Source organism: Lampetra planeri, chromosome 72, assembly GCF_965212315.1.
Source record: "Lampetra planeri chromosome 72, kcLamPlan1.2.h2, whole genome shotgun sequence".
In the NCBI taxonomy this organism is placed as follows: Eukaryota; Metazoa; Chordata; class Hyperoartia; order Petromyzontiformes; family Petromyzontidae; genus Lampetra; species Lampetra planeri.
In genome coordinates, this window is record NC_136177.1 from 1,188,122 (window position 1) to 1,206,192 (window position 18,071).

The 18,071-nt window shown below is 47.6% G+C and overlaps 1 protein-coding gene across 4 annotated transcripts; it reads right to left on the minus strand.

The window, feature by feature from the left end:
- Positions 1–1,307: 1,307 nt before the first annotated feature.
- Positions 1,308–17,488, minus strand: LOC144737658 (uncharacterized). Of its 4 annotated transcripts, none has more exons than XM_078620455.1 (4): positions 16,199–17,488; positions 14,214–14,296; positions 12,477–13,046; positions 1,308–2,863 (listed from the first exon to the last, which is right to left on the minus strand). In XM_078620455.1, the coding sequence occupies exons 1-4, from the start codon at positions 16,420–16,422 to the stop codon at positions 2,241–2,243; spliced, it is 1,500 nt and encodes a 499-aa protein (XP_078476581.1). In that variant the 5' UTR covers positions 16,423–17,488; the 3' UTR covers positions 1,308–2,240. The 4 variants fall into 4 exon arrangements, with proteins under 4 accessions (XP_078476581.1, XP_078476580.1, XP_078476583.1 ...); XM_078620454.1 differs by having other exon boundaries at positions 12,477–13,061; XM_078620457.1 differs by having other exon boundaries at positions 16,195–17,488.
- Between the last annotated feature and the right edge of the window lie 583 nt (positions 17,489–18,071).

Below are 18,071 nucleotides of genomic sequence, written 5' to 3' on the forward strand. Positions count from 1 at the left end.
GACAGGAGTGAAGTTGGGCTTAGGAACAAATCGACTTACAAACAGGCCTCTGGAACCGAACGCTTCGTAAGTGGAGGAGTCCCTTTACTTCCAAGTACAGCAATCCCTCACCAACCGCGGGGGGTTAGGTTCATGAAAACGCCTCGCGGTCGGTAAATACGTGCTTGGTGAAGTTACAGAGCGCCTACTGGACTTAGGGGGGTTAGGGGAACCACAGCGGTGGGTCAGACTCGTCGTATCTTGACTAACGCGCCGTGTTCCTTCTTAACTAAACACAAAGGAAAATATGGCGCATTGCACAAAACATCACGAAACATAAATAAACGTTACGTTAGATTGACATAGGGGCCGTCCATAAATGATGTCACGCGATTTTGGACTTTTGGACGATTTTTGCCCCATCCCCCCTCGTCACACGGTGTCACAAAAAGTCAGACCCCCCTCAAATATGACGTCACAAAGCTCTGCCCCCCCCCCTCCCCCCAAAAAACATGCTTCAAACCGCTTTAAACTATTGTCATTGTAGTGCGTATTTAATTTGGCGCTGCACTCTGATGTTGTTGGAGAAACATTTATTAAAAAGTCTATTTAATTAAGTAGAACGTGTTGTCTATATTTAATTAAAGTTGCGCATTTTGATGTGACGTCACATTTCTCAACCCCCCCCCCTCGTGACACATCGTCACAAATGTTTGACCCACCCCCGCACCCCCCCAGGTGCGCGACGTCTTTTATGGACCGCCCCTTACCTTTAATAATTACGATGATGACGATGGTGGGGGGGGGGGTAGGTCTGGTTAGGAGGGGGGCTGAGCTCCCCCTCTTCTTCCTCCTCCGCTACTAACCGATGCAACCAACTCTCACGTCACTCACTCGCTACCATGCTTGCGAGTCCACGATCAAGGGGCAAAATTAATGTGTACCTGACAGTACTGTACAGCACAACACTGTAAGCACTCGACACCAATGTCCAACACGGCATAACACTGTAGAGTACTGTACAGCACGGTACTGTACAGTACAAAATGTGTAACGACGTCACGCTTTGGTGGCAATGACGTCATAAGCACGTCATGTGATTTCTTTAGCACACCCGCGCTTACCCACGTGGAAGCTCACATTTCCAGACCGCGGTTGTGTGGACTGGTGGCAAACCCCTGCAATAATTACGTCGTGAGGCGTGAGGAGTAAATCAGACCAATGGCAGAGGTGCAGAAGAATAGAGAGGGAGGGATTGGTGTGGTAGTTACAGACCCCAGAGGGGGTTTGCCTTGCGGAAGCGAGCGCGACGTCGTGAGCCGGACTGCTTAGCGGAAGCGGACATTTTTTATTTCACGACTCGGCACAAGGATTCGTGGTTCGCGTGTATCACTCGGTTGGTAAACAGGTGTCCAGAAATACAGCCGCATAATACTAAAATCTCGCAGTTGGTAAACGGGTGTACAGAAGTACATCCACGCAGTACTCAAATCTCGCGGTTTGTTAAACGGGTGTACAGAAGTACATCCGCGTAGTACCCAAATCTCGCGGTTTGTTAAACGGGTGTACAGAAGTACATCTGCGTAGATAGTCAAATCTCACGCTTTGGTAAAATTAACGGACGGCAAGGTATTGCAACCTCTCCCCTTCGTTTGTGTACATTAAACAATGCCTTTGTTTAAATATTGTGATGATTATTTTTCAGTAAATCCTTTTTGTATTCCATTAAACTCTTTCCCATTCTGGCGATGTACATGTACGTCATCAGTTTTGATTCCGGTTCCATTCTTATAACATACACGTACGTACATCATTGAAACAGAACCAGAAGAAAAAATAACTTTTATCAGTACCATGGCTGCCCCATATTTTTTGAGCCAGCTACCGTAGAGTGACGGCAATCGTGCCTCTACGGTTCTCTGCGGTAACGTCTTTATAAACACAATGGCGCTGCTGCTACTACTACCACTACGCCTCTCTCTACGATAAGAGAACCGCTCGCGCCATTATGAGTCTATGGCAGGGGTCGGCAACCTACGGCTCCGGAGCCGCATGCGGCTCTTTACGGGCTGCTTCTTGACGATATGTACGTATGTACAGTATGTACTCAGATGCATTGCGGCTCTTGAAATACTGAATTTTGTACCGAATTGGAAAGAAATGGCTCTTGTTATTTTGGTTGCCGACCCCTGGTCTATGGGTAGCAGTGCTGAGTATGGGCAGTGTTGAGTCTATGGGTGGCAGTGTTGAGTGAGTATTGGTCAACCCAACCGCTCCTCTGCGTGGCCGGCCATGTGCACGTAGAGGTCCGACGAGCGCACGAAGCTCTTCCCACACACGGAGCAGCAAAGCGGGTTGCGGCCGGCGTGCAGCGCGATGTGGCGCCTCGCGTCCGACGGCCACGCGAACCGCTTGCCGCACATGGGGCACGGGTGCGGCCTCTCGCCCGTGTGCGAGCGCGCGTGGCTCCTCAGCTTCGACGGCTTCTCGAAGCCCTTGCCACATACGGCACACATGTGTGGCCTCTCGCCCGTGTGCGAGCGCGCGTGGGTCATGAGGGCCAAACGCAACGTGAACGCCTCTGGACACCAGAGGCACTTGTACGGTCTGCTCCGACTAAACTTTTTGCCGCCGGCAGCGAACTCCTTGCCGGGCCCCGGGCGGCCGAGCGCTCGCGGACATGGCTCCGTGTCGCCCCCACATCCCCCTGTGTCCCCTGCTTCTTCCATTCCGCAGAAGTGGGTCCTGGGCTGGATTGGCCGAAAGCTCATCTGGCTCTGGGAAGCAAACGTTTTAGTCCGCAGCTTCTGCTGTTGCTGCTGTTTCTTCCTGCTGCTGCTATCTGCGATCGGTCGTCTTCCCGGGTCGTTGTCCAGCGCTACTCCTGTGCGGGTAGGGGGGGACAAAAAAAAACGGAAGGTATGATTCAACTTGCTCTGAAAACTTCTCGCAACGTTCACAATCACTGATGAATTCCCATCAAGTCATATCAACCTTTGCATAATGTACGTATAATAATAATTTACACAAAGTGCGTGTCACTCAGAGGTCGCAAGGAGCTCCACAGAGCTAAAAGCAAGTAAGTGAATAACTTAACACAATTCTAATACCTAATATAAGCACGCAGGCTCATGATTTAACCACGGATACAAATACCCCCACCCCCATGCTCCCAAAACACAACAAAATTAACAAGGAGAAAAGGCCTTCAAGAAAAAAAATGTCGGTCGGGGAGTGAATTCCACAGCTTGGGGGCCACACGGGAAAAGGGCACATTGTCATCCATTGAATGGCGGCACGACCTAGGCACACACAGTAGTAGCCCACACTCGGACAACCGAAGAACTCGCATTGAGACATACAGGTGGAGGAGTGTTGTATATGTCGGGTCTTGAAAAATTAATAAAAATATTTTTTTTATGAAAATGGGAAAGTGTGCAATTATACGAAATTATGTTAATTTGTGTAATTATGTGCATTATTTATTATAATTAGGGAGGTGTGCTTGTATTCAATTATGCAATTGTATGTAATTGTAATAAAAGACTTGACCACGATCTCTGGCTCAGTGTCCTTTATTCGGTCCGTACTGCGTTCCCACACGGCTGTCTCTCTTATTCTCTCTGTGCTGGTTCCGATGTCACTCCAGTCCACATCAGCAGCCCCGCTGCTGTTCTTGTCGCTCTTGCAGCCCCACAGCAGCTCCGCTGCTGTACTCTCACACAGCTCCCTTGGCTGTTCCTGCTGCAGCTCTGACAGCCTCGTGCTGTCTCGCCTTCTCGTCGCTCCTGCGACTCTTGGCAGCCACCCCGCTGCCCCTCACACACAGCCTTACTGCCTATCTCTATCTGCAGCTTTACACCTCCCAGTAGCTCCCTACTGTTCCCAGGGTTGGCTCCCGCTTCTGACGGTGCCCCCTCGGCTCGTACGCCCGCGTGGCCCCACACCTTTCCATTCACACCCCGACTGCCTTCTCCTTCCGGTTTACCCGCTTAAGGACCCCCTACCTTTCACCCACGTCACCTGGCTCCGCCTCCTCGTGACGTCACATCCGGAAGGTCGCTTTCGCCCGCATTACACCACCCTCCCCCATAGAAAAAACCCAGCCGACCTCGGCTGAACAACACCAAAGCGTAATGCGGTGAACCGACCTTCCCCCTTAAAGGACACTAAGCATGCAATATAACAACAAGAACAACACACAAGTAACATCGACGAACGTACGAAAGCATGCGATAAATACGACGGCAAGAACAAGAACAATAACAACATACAATCAACGAAACGTAAGCGATTTGGAACGAGTGCGGGTCGCCGGCCCGTCCCGGACGGTCGGCGGCCCACTTGTAGAACGGGGACGCGATGGAACACGAGAAATGACAGGGGGTAATTCCCCTGCTGCGATTGGAAGTCCACCGACATCTCGTGTCCCTGACGAATCAGTCTTGGTCGTATTCCGCGAATGCGCCTGCAGCGGGGTCCTCCGAACAGGCCCACTCCTCCCCCGCGGTGTCACGGTCGGCCTGTTTCGGAGGTTCCTTGGTCGGCTTGTCCGGTGTTGTGGGCTCCTGCTGCGGCGGACCCGGGAAGCGGGCCCAGCAATCTTTGGCGTAATGGCCCCTACGGCCGCAGCGGAAGCAATCGGCCTCGTTGCGCCGAAGCGCAGGTCTTGCATCCCGGCGGCCCCGTCCCGATGGCGTAGCGCGCGGCCCCGGCCTTCCGCGTCCCGACCATGGAGAGGAGGCAGCCGACAGCTCCTGTGGACCCCGCTCATCCGGCACATAGATCGCCCTTGTGGGGTCCCACCCCATCGCGCCTCCTTCCTTGACGGGCCCACCCGTCCATGCCGCCACTTGCTTCCAGCGACGGAGATTAAACTGCGCATCCAGACACTTTGCTGCCGCCCGGGACGTGAGCTTCTCATGCCCACACACAGGCATGGGGATCCCCAGATCCCGAGACAGCTCCAGCATTTTTCCCAATATGAGAGGCTCGAGCAGATCCTGTGGCGTGTCAGGATATGCTGCCATGGCCAGCTCCAACACCGCACCCCTGAACGCCACGGGCGATTCTTCGGGTGCTCGTTGTCGTTGAGCGAATCGCCGATGCGCGTCGTCAGGTGGCTCATAGGCGTCGGCCATTTCCTCAAAAACTCCACATAAAGTCTTCTTCTTATCGGCCGTTATGGAACGGAAAAATCGAACAGATTCGTCGTCCAGTAGAGTCGGCAACACTTCCAAGGCCTCCGCATCGGTCCATCTTGCTGAACGAACCGCCGCCAAAAATCGGCAGGCAAAAGCGCTCCAATCGCCCCCGATAGAGAATTCCTTAACTGTAGTAAGGTGGCGACTTCGACTCCTCTTTACGCCGTCTTCCAATGATGGTTGTTCTGGAGGCAAATTCAAAATGGCGTCGGCCCGCGGCGTGGCCAAGATGGCGGTTTGGCGCCGCGGAGCGCGCAAGATGGCGTCTTCTTGCCGCGTGGCCAATGGCGGCGGCAGGGCAGGCAACGTGGCGGCCCGTGGAGCACCTTCTCGTTCCATCGTCGTCCTTGGCGTAACGAGGTGACATAGATGCGCCAGGACGTCCTTGAGTGTCTCCAGTTGTTCTGCCACCTGTTGCCATCTTTGGTCAGCGTCCGATGTTGTTGACGGACCCGCCATCGCGCCGACATCTTCCACGCCCGTCCCCGTGCTCGCCTCAGCAGGGCTCTCCTCCACCACCCCAGCAGAATCCGAGACTTGACCACGATCTCTGGCTCAGTGTCCTTTATTCGGTCCGTACTGCGTTCCCACACGGCTGTCTCTCTTATTCTCTCTGTGCTGGTTCCGATGTCACTCCAGTCCACATCAGCAGCCCCGCTGCTGTTCTTGTCGCTCTTGCAGCCCCACAGCAGCTCCGCTGCTGTACTCTCACACAGCTCCCTTGGCTGTTCCTGCTGCAGCTCTGACAGCCTCGTGCTGTCTCGCCTTCTCGTCGCTCCTGCGACTCTTGGCAGCCACCCCGCTGCCCCTCACACACAGCCTTACTGCCTATCTCTATCTGCAGCTTTACACCTCCCAGTAGCTCCCTACTGTTCCCAGGGTTGGCTCCCGCTTCTGACGGTGCCCCCTCGGCTCGTACGCCCGCGTGGCCCCACACCTTTCCATTCACACCCCGACTGCCTTCTCCTTCCGGTTTACCCGCTTAAGGACCCCCTACCTTTCACCCACGTCACCTGGCTCCGCCTCCTCGTGACGTCACATCCGGAAGGTCGCTTTCGCCCGCATTACATAATTATGCTAATGCATGTACTTATGATAATTAGGCTCTGCCTCGTTGTCTAGGGTCGTATTATCAATCGGGATAATAGAATGAGTTGTATGGAGTTATGCAAGTGTGATGTAAGTATGCTGAATAAGCTCGGCTTCATTGTCTAGGGTTGTATTATCCATCGGGATAATACAATGATTCTCGCTTAACTTTTACGGATTATGTTTTAGTGTGTTTATGTCAGGTCTCCAAATTCAAATCTCACCGCAGGATTCAATTCTCATAATTAAGATTATTATGCATGAACGTAGGAAGGCACCACTCAGACACCTCTGTGTTAAGCAATTTTAATTTCTAACCAAAAACATAACACTAAGATGCGAACTCTTATGCTTGGAATTGTCACAGTAGTCCTGGAGATGTTCTCCTCATTGATCCGTACATTTAACCCTCAATGATTACGTTTGTTAAACTGGGTAACAGAACAATCGATTAATTCCTCAGAGTAACGCAAGCATATACTGCGATAGGAAAAAGTCCTTAAAAATGAATGTGACGATATTCATACGAACGGCAATAAAGAAACCCGTCGGGAAAGAAAAAGTAGACCTCAATGAATTCATTGGTAAGATTATGCAATTAACGAAATGTCTTGGAACAATGGTGTGCGGCAGTGTGCCTGCTTCAGCAAATGGCTTATCAATTTAGGCTTCAATAAATTCGCGGGCAAGATTCTGTGATCAAAAGAAAGGTTTTAACACAAGTCTCCCTGTGAGTGTGTGAGTGTGTAGATTCGTAACATAGGTTTCTAAACGTTTAGTTTCATCAATGAATTCATTGGTACAGTTATGCAATTAACAAAAAGAATGACAAATATTTCTAAACGACCATATCCACGTAACTCAATGGACAGCAATGTTCTTCATGATCAACTAATAGTTGATACACTCTTATTATTAGTCTTCTTATTATTAGTCCCGATATGTGCGTTATGTGTGTCTTGGTGGTTTTGTCTCCTTGTTCAACTCTTTGCGTTAAGCAGACGCCGAGGTTGGGCGTTCTTGGACCAACATTTTTTTTGTTCCCTGCAGATCGATGAGTGTGTGAGGGTGTGTGAGTGGGGGAGGGTCATACACACGGCTTTCTCGCTCTCTCGCTCGGCGGCAGCAGCAGGCTCTTTCACTGCTGGAAGAGCTGAGTCGGCACGATGCTTGTCTTCGAAGGTGCTCGATTGCACTCGCCGCTCGTCCGCTGACAGCTGCAGGCTCTTTTCACTGCTGGATGAGTTGAGTCCGCACGAAGCTTGTCTTTGAAGGTGCTCGATCGCACTCGTTGCTCATCCGCTGGCAGTACTCAACTCTTTGCGTTGACTTCGTAGACTCGTGGCTTCTGCTGATGCAGCTCGTTGACGATGTGCCAGTCACGGGAGCAGGTTCCCGGAGCCTGCCGATCGCAGCACTCGTCGTGTCTCTGTTTTGATATTAAATTATCTCCCCTCGGCTCACCTTCTCACAAAGGACCGGAACTTCCTTTGATTTCGCTCTTTGCTGTGGGGGAAGTTGTACGTGTGTCCGTGTGTGTATGCTCTGATTTATTAAGCAATCTGTTAAGTCTCACCCTGGCCTGGTTCCTGCTCCTCTCCTCAAGCCACCTTATCATCCGTGGAAAACAGATGCTCCAAATTGCCCTTAGGTGTTTCCTATTTTTCAACTTTTGTAATAATTACTTTTGCCCAGTTGGATTCTTCCACCCCTCCTTCCCTCGTGGCTGGATATTACATTCTCTTGCCTCTCACAAAGTCTCTACCTCTGTGATTTTATTGCTATGTGCTTCTGGAAGACAAAGGAGGCTTTCTCTATAGAATACATTTTATCTTGGTCATGTGTGATTTACCTATTTTGCCTTCTATCTCTTCTGGATGACCTTCGGTCTACTACTTCATAATTATTATTCTCAGGTTTTAATTATTATTTTGTTTATGTTTCCCAAGATTTGTGATTTATCATCGTTATTACCCGTATGTTCCTCGGGATTTATTAACCTTTGTTCCCTGTCTGTATCCAGAGATCCGTGCTGTTATACTCGAGTTATATGTTGATGTCCTGAGGTTAGAGATGTAACTAAGTTCTCACTTAAGCTTTCTTGACTGCTGGAATCCATACTCTTTGGTTCTTTTGGTAAAGTCACGTAGATAGCAAGATACAATAAGAAACAATATGTGAGGTGAATGAGAGTAAAATAAGGTAAGCGATCATTCAAGGCCACCCATGTGACTGCATTCTGGTTTTTAATCTGGGTGAGTGTGTTGCCAGACTATGATGTCGACTTATTCTTGTCACTAAGTTTCAAACTTTTACCGTTGTTTTAAGAGAAATAAAAAAACAATTTTAAAAAAATTGCCTGTTATCCTCGTGGCGCCTGCGGGCCTTTGAAGCTGTGTAGGGATTTTCCCCAGAATCTCATTCGCAACCCACCCCTCTCTTTTTTCCTGGTTTTTTTAAATTACTTTTTATGGCTACTTGTCTAATCCTGAGTGTGAAAGGCAGCTGCTGTGTGAGGGGAGGGGGTTTGCATCACCCCCTTTTGCCCCAAGCGACACCGCGATTGATTATAAAAAAAATATTGGCAGAATTATTCTTAATATCAATTTTGGAAAAAGGCCTATATATACAACAGGTCACGGATGTCAGAGGGAGGCATTATTGAGGGCCTTGTATGTGAGAAAGATCTTCAACTCCACTCGGAACCTGACCGGTAACCAATGTATAGACTCAAATACAGGGATAAATATGCTCAGCAACCGGTGTTCCAGTGCGAACTCTAGCAGCTGCATTCTGCATGTGCTGGAGGTGGTTTAACAGATTTAGAGGGATGGTAGCTAATAATGTGATGCAAACATCGATGTGTGAAAAGAGAAATGCGTGAACCAGCTTCTTAAGGTCCGTAAACGAAGTCCGATAACGAGAGAATGGGGTGCAATGTGGCTTTAATTCTGAGGTGAAAGGCAGCCTTAATGACCTTGTTAATGTGCGCTTTCAAGGTTAGTGGGGGGTCAAGGACAACACCAACGTTGCAAACTGACTGAGCAGCACCAACATTGTGGTAATTAATTAATACACTGACCGAGCCAGCCTTAGACAATTGATGATGGGACACAACAAACAGTACCTTTGACTTGTCAACTTTTAACTGAAGAAAGTTAGACTGCATTAATGGTCACAAGAGCAAATAACACGCAAGATGCTGCTGCATGGAGGGAGGATTCAACATTAATGTAAATTTGAGTGTCATCAGCGTAACAATGAAAACAAAGTCCAAGTTAGGCATATAATATGGCCAAGTGGGGCCAAATATATCCAGAACAAACGTGGGCCAAGGAATAAACCCTGGGGAACACCAAAAGGAACTGAATATGTGTCTGAATTTATCCCCCCCAGGCTGACAAACTGTTTATGCTCAAATAGGTCGGAAGTAAACCAGTGCAAAACAGTGCCGGAAACCCCCATATAGCCTTCCAAAAGCTCGAGCAAAATGGAATGATCAATGGTGTCAAAGGCAGCACTCAGGTCCAAAAGGACAAGAATGCTAGGAATGCCTGCATCAGCAGCAACCAGCCAGTCATTGACAACCCTAACCAGAGCCGTTTCCATGCTGTGGCCAGACCTAAAACCGGACTGAAAAGGGTCGAAAATATAATTTACGAGCAAATTATGTTTAAACTGTAAGCCTACTGAATGCTCAATGATATACGAGAGATATGGCAGGTTGGAAATTGGACTATAATTACTGAGGAGTTCTGAATCGAGGCCAGCCTTCTCAAGCCACAGCAGGCTGGTCATGAGTGAAGAAAGCCGATGCAATATAACACAGCACCACCGCATCAACAAGCTAGGCCACAACCAAGGCGAGCTGGACACAAGCTGGTGGTTGGCCACCCACCCCCTCATGTGCCACATTGTCGGCCTTCATAGATGCTCGCTAACAGCACTTGCCCCAACAGTCTGTTACATAAAAGGTTTTTTTCGGGTTAGATCACGTAAATATGAATGTGTCGTTAAACCCGCCACCACCACCTGGCATTGCCATCAGAATGTGTTTAATTCTAGATTTGCAGCTTTCGTGACTGCAAGGATTCATACTCTTAGGTTTTTTCGGTAAAGTCACGTGGGTAAAAAAGAATAATAAAATAAAAGAATAATAATAAATGAAAATAACTAAATTAAATCACGTTTCGGATGCAACACAAGTCTCCGTCTTCAGGTGGGACCGTCACAGCCAAATTGACTGTATCAAGTGAAAGGAAATCCAAGAGACAAGATCTTATACAGTGATCCCTCGTTTATCGCGGTTAATGGGGACCGGAACCCCTCGCGATAGGTGAAAATCCGCGAAATAGGATTGCCCCCCCTAGGAATTTCCGTATATGTGTGTGTGGGTACCAGAATGTTTAAAATATGTATATTTATACTTTATATATATATATTTTACTTAAATCTATTTAATTATAAAACCTTAATATTATACATTCACTCTCTCTCATACGATACGTATTATGGTGTTCTACACTCACCAGTTAATTTCGAACACAATACTAAGATACGCGAGACACAGTTGACAGCGTGAACGAGAGTGGCGAGATACAACAAGGGAAGAAGCTGGGAGAGGATGCGATGATGCGCAGCATCATCGCATCCTCTCCCAGCTCTCATTCGTCGATCTCGCGCCAGGAACCAATCACGTGCCTTGTCTGAGTGCCCGTGGGTACAGTATGTACATAGCCTCTGAGAGAGTTTCTCTCTTTGTCTGGCATCCTGGGAAACCGTTTCTCTCGCGCATCACGATGAAACAACGCTGCTTTCCGCAATACGGCTGCCGATATGGCGGTATTTTAGAATTTTAATTTTTCGATGAATATTTTTGAAAAATCCGCGATGCACTGAGGCCGCGAAACTTGAACTGCGAAGTGGCGAGGGATTACTGTATACTAGTTTCGGGGAGGGGGGAGGAGCTTATCTAGATGTGGCAGTCATGGACTGTGAGGGGGGGGAGGTGGGCGGGGCTAGAAGGGGAAGGTACCTGTTAAGCACCTCCGCAAGAATTACGGCTGGTGTTGGCTTCCAAAACCAAAAAAATAGCAGCACTGTTAAACGCTGGGGATGTCAACAACTCGGTAAAATAGACTAGTACCTGTCAAATATGATGGTACAAATATGTGTAGTTAAATCTTTTTTACATGGTTAATAACATATTTCCAATGATTGCTCAATTTGTACTCATCATCACGGTTGAAGTTATGTCTATGTTTGTATATCTGGATGGCTTCATGCACAAACCTTTGATGGTAGCCAGAAGGTTTGCAGAGCATCTTGGTCTCGGAAAAGACAATATCATGAGAGCCCACAGCATTGCAACAATGATCAGCAACGGCAGAAGAATCAGTTTTGCCGTGTTTATATCTGACTTGTGCTCACGGACCCGATCAGAGACATGACGTTTCGTTTCCCCAATGTAACAATCACCGCAGATGCAACTTAGTTTATAGACTCCAGGGTATTGCAATTCAGGAATGACATCTTTCACAGATGGGATTAGATCACGGATTTTATGTACTGTACTGAATCGGACCTGGATCTTATGTTTGTTTAGAATTTTGGAGATATTTTTGGTCACACCTGCTATGTATGGCAACGTGATGGTTTTGATCGGAGAATGGGTTTGTCACGTAAACAAAAGGTGCCATATAGTTACTAGTTCAGCACTAACAGGTTGTGTTGGAGAATAAACCCACAACATTTGCAACTCGAGTAATGTGACGTTTTGCCGGTAATTACAACCAACCTTATCAGGCGACAGCCAGTTTTGTGAAGAAATCCTCCTCCTGTTTCGGCCTTAAATAGAGGGCTGGGTGAATGTGATGTCGTCACTTGTGAGCCAATCAGGTGGGAAGACCAAAGGCTGGATTGTGGTGAATGTATTTATATAAATTGCAATGGACCTCTTGTTATTGGTTGTGATAATCACAGCTAATAAACAAACATAATGTATGTACGTCATATATGTGTACCATATATGTGCGTTAAGCATGTGTGTTATGCATTTGCATTATGCATGTGCATTACGCATGCGCATTATGAATGTTAATTATGCACATATATTACACACACATTCTGCCGTTGTTTTGTCTGTACGGGAGATATTTGTGTTTGTCCTAGTAAGTCTCTGGGTGTACCCCCCCGGCTCCTCACCGTTATCATCTTCCAAGACCACTTCGATCTCCGCCAATCCCGCCGACGCCACCACAGTGGAACCGCGGTTGGCCGCGGGGCTCCAGAGAACTCTTCCGTCAGGATAAAGATTCACCTCGGACAGCATGCCAAAGTCATTCAGTTGGGGCTGCATTTTCGCCGTTTTAATCTGTGGTTGTTTGCAATTGATATTAAAGTCTTTGTGTATTATGATCGTGTCCTCTCTACAAGCCTGCAGGTCCTCCATTTTAATCTGCTGTTGTTTGTAGTCAATAGTGACATCTTCCTCTTTAATGATGGGATCTTCTCTGCAAGCCTGCAAATCCTCCGTTTTAATCTGATGTCTTTTGCAATCAATATTAAGATCTTCCTCCTCTTGAATGATCTGATCTTCTCTGCAAGGCAGTAGGACCTCCGTTTTAATCTGACATCTTTTGCAATCGATATTAAGATCTTCCTCTTTAATGATCGGATCTTCTCTGCCAGCCTGTAAGTCCACTATTATAATTTTTATTGTTTTTTCAGTAGTCCCATCATCCTCTTCCTTCATATCAATCTTGGCTCTCTGACCTGGGAAATGAAACACTGCCATTGAGCACCGTGTGAATGATAAAACATTAATCAGGCATGGACCAACATGGTGGCTAGGATATATTAACTACCTTGCCCGGTATGATGGAGGTTGTGGGTTCGATTCCAACCCTGTGGTGGTCGCGTGGATTTTCTCCGGGTCCTCCAGTTTTTGCCTCCACATTTAGAATCGACGTCACGTGTTTAGATAAAAAAAAAATGTTTGTGTTAGATCGTGTGAATATAAATGTGTCGTTAAACCTGCCATCATCCGACAGCCAATTAATAAGGGTTTGTCAAGTAAACAAAACGTGACAATTATCTACTAGTTCATCCCACTGGTGTGTTGGGGAGTGAACCCACAACATTTACAATTATGGAAAAAAATATGGAAAATATTGGTCGCAAAAGCCTACATGTGTTTAGATTATTTAGCTGCTATAAATTTGCACGTGATAATCCCCTTCGTTGAGTTATCATTTGAGGCCAACACCGGTGAAAGTGATTATCTGAACCAGTCCTGTGCTTCCCCTACGTCAACTCAGCCTCAAATGAGTTACCTGGTGCAGTGGTGTGTAGTGAACATCGCCACTGGGGGGAAACAAAGGCGGCCGGGGCATGGTGCTGGCCACCCACTCCCTTGTGTCCCACAGTCCCTGCCTTCATAGGTGCTGCTACTCATGACTAAAAGCACTTGCCCCCAACAGTCTGTTATAGGATACACGGGGGATCTTCGTCTTTGGTGGAGGTGGTGGATGAGGTGGTGGTAATGGTGGCGGTGGTGGTGGAGATAGTGGTAGAGGTATTGGGGGTGGTGATGGTGGTGGAGGTAGTGGAGGTGGTTGTGGTGAAGGAGGTGGTAATGGTGGTAGTGGTGGTTGCTGGTTACCCACTCCCTCCGGTGCCAGTGCCGGTCTTCATAGGCACTGCTACTCGCTACTAACAACACTTGCCCCCAACGGTCTGACTGTTAAGGCTATAGGGGTGGTCTTTGTTGTGTCTTGTACAGAGTGTAGTATCTGTGTGATGAGCCTATGGGCCTCTGGACGAGTTCATGGGCCTCTCTGATGAGTCTTTGCGGTCAGTCTATGGCTCTCTGTGTGATGAGTCTATGGCCCATTTGTGTGATGAGTCTACGTGTCTCTGTATGGTGAGTTTACGGCTCACCCCCTCCAAGTGCTGTCTCCCATCCTGGGTGTTCTTCGGCTTCCTGCTTGCTCACCGACCTTCTAGACATCCTCACTCCTCGCCTGTCAACACACAGAAGGCTCCTTCATGGTCACAGAGAATACAAAAATACAAGCCCCTACTTGATTATGTGGCCCAACTTACTGACGAGGTTTAACAATGACTTGAGCGCCACGGTGGCTAGGAGATGTTAACAAACTCGCCTGGTAGGCAGGAGTTCGTGGGTTCAATCCCAACCCTGACGCCTGCTGTATAGTATCACGGTGGCTAGGGAGATGTTAACTACCTGGCCTGGTATGCAGGTGCCACTGGGGAGCTTATGCAACATTGAAATCATCTAGATTGACGAACTAATTTCTTTAGAACAGCTTGTTGTTGTGTTTAGTTGGTTGTCCTTTCTCCCCACACATTATCGTGGTTGGCTACGTACGGTGGTGCGAAAGAAGTTCAACATACATACTCTACACTACACTGCCATTCACTACATGACTATACACTATACTACTATACACTACACCACTATACAACATTGAGAACTAATTACTTGAGAACTGCTTCTTGTTGATTAGCTTGGTTGACTACGTAGGGTGCGAAAGAAGTTTAACAAACAAAAATCCCTCATATCGCCTGAACAGACTGAAGGAGCATGTGCTGTTGTTCAACATATATGTAATAAAAGACTTCGTCAGGCACTGCTGGTCTCCGTTGGTCTTTTTTTTAGTTTCCTCCTCGCACCCCGCTGGTCCTGACAGCGGACCAGCGTCTCCTCGCGACGTGCCCCGCACGCGCTCTCCTCGCGATGTGCCCCGCACGCGCTCTTCCGTCAGTCTCTCCAACTCCCCCCGCTCCGCACACCGCTGGCCGACGGTGTGCCGAAGCCCCATCAGCCACGTGGCTGATGGCGCGGCGGCCACCCAACGTGGTCCCGCTTCTTCACTCCAACAACTGACCCGGATCCCTTCCGGGCTCCCACCTATATCCTCTTTACCACGTGACCCTGACTCCTCCGCTTCGTGATCGTCAGATCCGGCCTTCCCATACTGCCCTGCTGGCTCCACCTCCATTCACCTCGCTTCCAATTGGACCCGAGGTGAACGGCGGCCCCTCCCACACGCCCCCCATACTGGGCTCCGCCCCCCAATACCCCGGGCCGTGTGATTGGGCCAGAGCCCAGCAGCGAACCCCGTTTACGCTCGCATTACATATATACAGACAACATGCATACATACAACATACACCAAACATGCAACGTACATATAACGTCCACACATACAACATAAACAACATACATACACCATACATACAACATACATAAAACACATGTCCAACGTCCTATACAACATACACCATACATACACGAACCATACACCAAACATGCAAACCATATACAACATACACACTACCGTATTTTCCCGCATATAACCCACGGGGTATACCACTTTTTACAAACAAAACAAGACCCTGCGGGATATATGGAGGTGCGGGCTATCCCAAAACTATTTTACACGTGTGACATGTCATAACTCGTTAAATTTTTTCATGGTAGGACTATCCACTATGCAACACTTACCTTTGACTAAAGCACTGCTGAATAAACTACTAACACTGCACATGTTATCACGTTTTAAATAATTGGAATTGTTTGTGCAATGTTTACATTTGCCCGTAAACTAAACATATGGCGGCCAAACCCTAGATATGAATAGGAATAGAGCAGTAACCAAACGTAATGGCCTGTAAACAGCATACAAAGTCTAATAATGACAAGACGGTACATTCAAACAAACTTTATCTTATTATAAATTAATATGATGCGGAGGCAGCCTGTTTGCTAAAAACTGCCCAAGTTACATGTAAACATTTAAAAAATAGATAACATTAAAATTCAATGTTAATTTCAATATCCGCATCATTTCTGCTCAGTAGCAGACTCACTACCATTATCATGTTGTGCCCTCACCCACTTGACCAAGTTGTCTTCCAACTGTGGCCACTTTGCCTTCGGTCCTCGTCTTGCACGTTTTCGTGGATGCATTGCTTTCAGTTCAGCAATACTTTTCCTCCATTCACGAACAGACTTTTCGTCGACCGAAAACGCCTTTCCCGCAGCTCTGTTGCCTTCATCTTCCGCAAATTTACAAACTTGAAGCTTGAAGGCAGCGGTGTACGACTTACGTTTTGGTGGCATTGTCGTAGCTGTTATTTAAGTAATTAGAATTAACTACGGTATAGCGACTTTTAATTTTCTTGAAATACGCACGAAACAACAGTAAAAAAATCACACTCTGAAACGATGTTTGAAGTGGGCGCACTTTGTTTAATACGTTCAGCGGCTGTAGGGGGTTGCGAAAGTTTCAGCTGAGGCTATGGATGGCACAATGGGAAGGGGCCTTAACAAGCGTCGAACAGACGTGGAATCATAATTTCAGAGTCCCTGAGGCCGCTACTATTGTGTGAGCCCTAGAGTCGCGACCACGAGCTTTGTTTCACACTTCCAGTGGCTTTGTTGCCAGGAGGCAATGGCGCAGTTCGCAATCTCCCAGTTCTAAAACTGTACAGGGGTCACGAGGTCGAATGCTGGTAAGCCTCACAGTACGCTTACTTATCTACCAGTTATGTTACTAATTTATTGGATATTTACTTTTGTTACTTATTTACTGTTTTTTTTGTTCACTCGGTTCCGGTTAGTTTGTTTTCTTTGTGCACGTTATGATTTTAATGTTAACAATTGATAGTGGAATGTATCACAAACGTATACTTTGTATTAATATGATGGGATTAAGCTGCGGTGACGACGCTAAAGATATGAATGCATGCGGGGTATATGGAGGTGCGGGCTATTTGAAATTTGTTTTAAACAAAACGCGATTCTTGCGGGTTATGTGCGGGGAAATACGACACACGCATCACGACCGGTAGCAGCTTCGCAGGGTCCTCCGTGCAGGAGACGGAGCCGATGATGATGGTGGTGGTGATAATGTGCAGGCGAACGAAGCGGGGAGACTGATCCACCAATGTTGGTGAAGTATAAATAAATAATAAAGGACGGAACTCCAACGGACGACTAAATCCAGGTCAAGACGCGGCACTGAGGCTTTGGAGGAAGAAGCCGCTGTCGCCAGCGGGCGGTTGTCGTCTTCCGTCTGGCCAGAGAGCCGAGCAGTGCCGGATGAAGCTCGCGGGGGGGGGGGGGCTATAGGAAATGTTATAAAGGAGCACTAAATTAATTTTAAAAAAACACGTAAATATTAAAACTCATAAATTTTTAACTTGCATAGTAAAGTAATTGTATGTTTTTCATTTGCTATGGGGGCCGTCCATAAATGACGTCACGCACCTGGGGGGCGGGGTCAGACATTTGTGACGATGTGTGATAAGGGAGGGGGGGTTGAGAAATGTCATCACATCAAAATGCGCAACTTTAAATATAGACAACACGTTCTACTTAATTAAATAGACTTTGTAATACATGTTTTCTCCTACAACATCAGAGTGCATCGCCACATTAAATACGCACTACAATGACAATAGTTTAAAGCGATTTGAAGCATGTTTCATTGGGGGGGGGGGGGCAGGGCTTTGTGACGTCATATTTGAGGGGGGTCTGACTTTTTGTGACGCCGTGTGAATGGGGGGGGGGGGTCAAAAATCGTCCAAAATCGTGTAACGTCATTTATGGACGGCCCCATATAACGAGATAATACGACAAATCGCTAACATTAAACACCCAGTCGTTCTTAAAAGTTGAAGGCAGGATAGTACTATAGCAATAGAGAAAGTGCAGAATCACTGATACCATAATTGATAGCTTGAAAGCATTTAGCGCGGGGCACTTGA

Excerpts from the sequence above, each read along its gene's own strand:
- LOC144737658 (XM_078620454.1), bottom strand. The coding sequence starts at position 16,422 with ATGCCACCAAAACGTAAGTCGTACACCGCTGCCTTCAAGCTTCAAGTT. Across the intron at positions 13,062-14,213 it reads GGAGACAGCACTTGGAGGGG|TGTTTCATTTCCCAGGTCAG; the intron begins GTGAGCCGTAAA and ends GCTCAATGGCAG. Across the intron at positions 2,864-12,476 it reads GGTCTTGGAAGATGATAACG|GAGTAGCGCTGGACAACGAC; the intron begins GTGAGGAGCCGG and ends CTACCCGCACAG.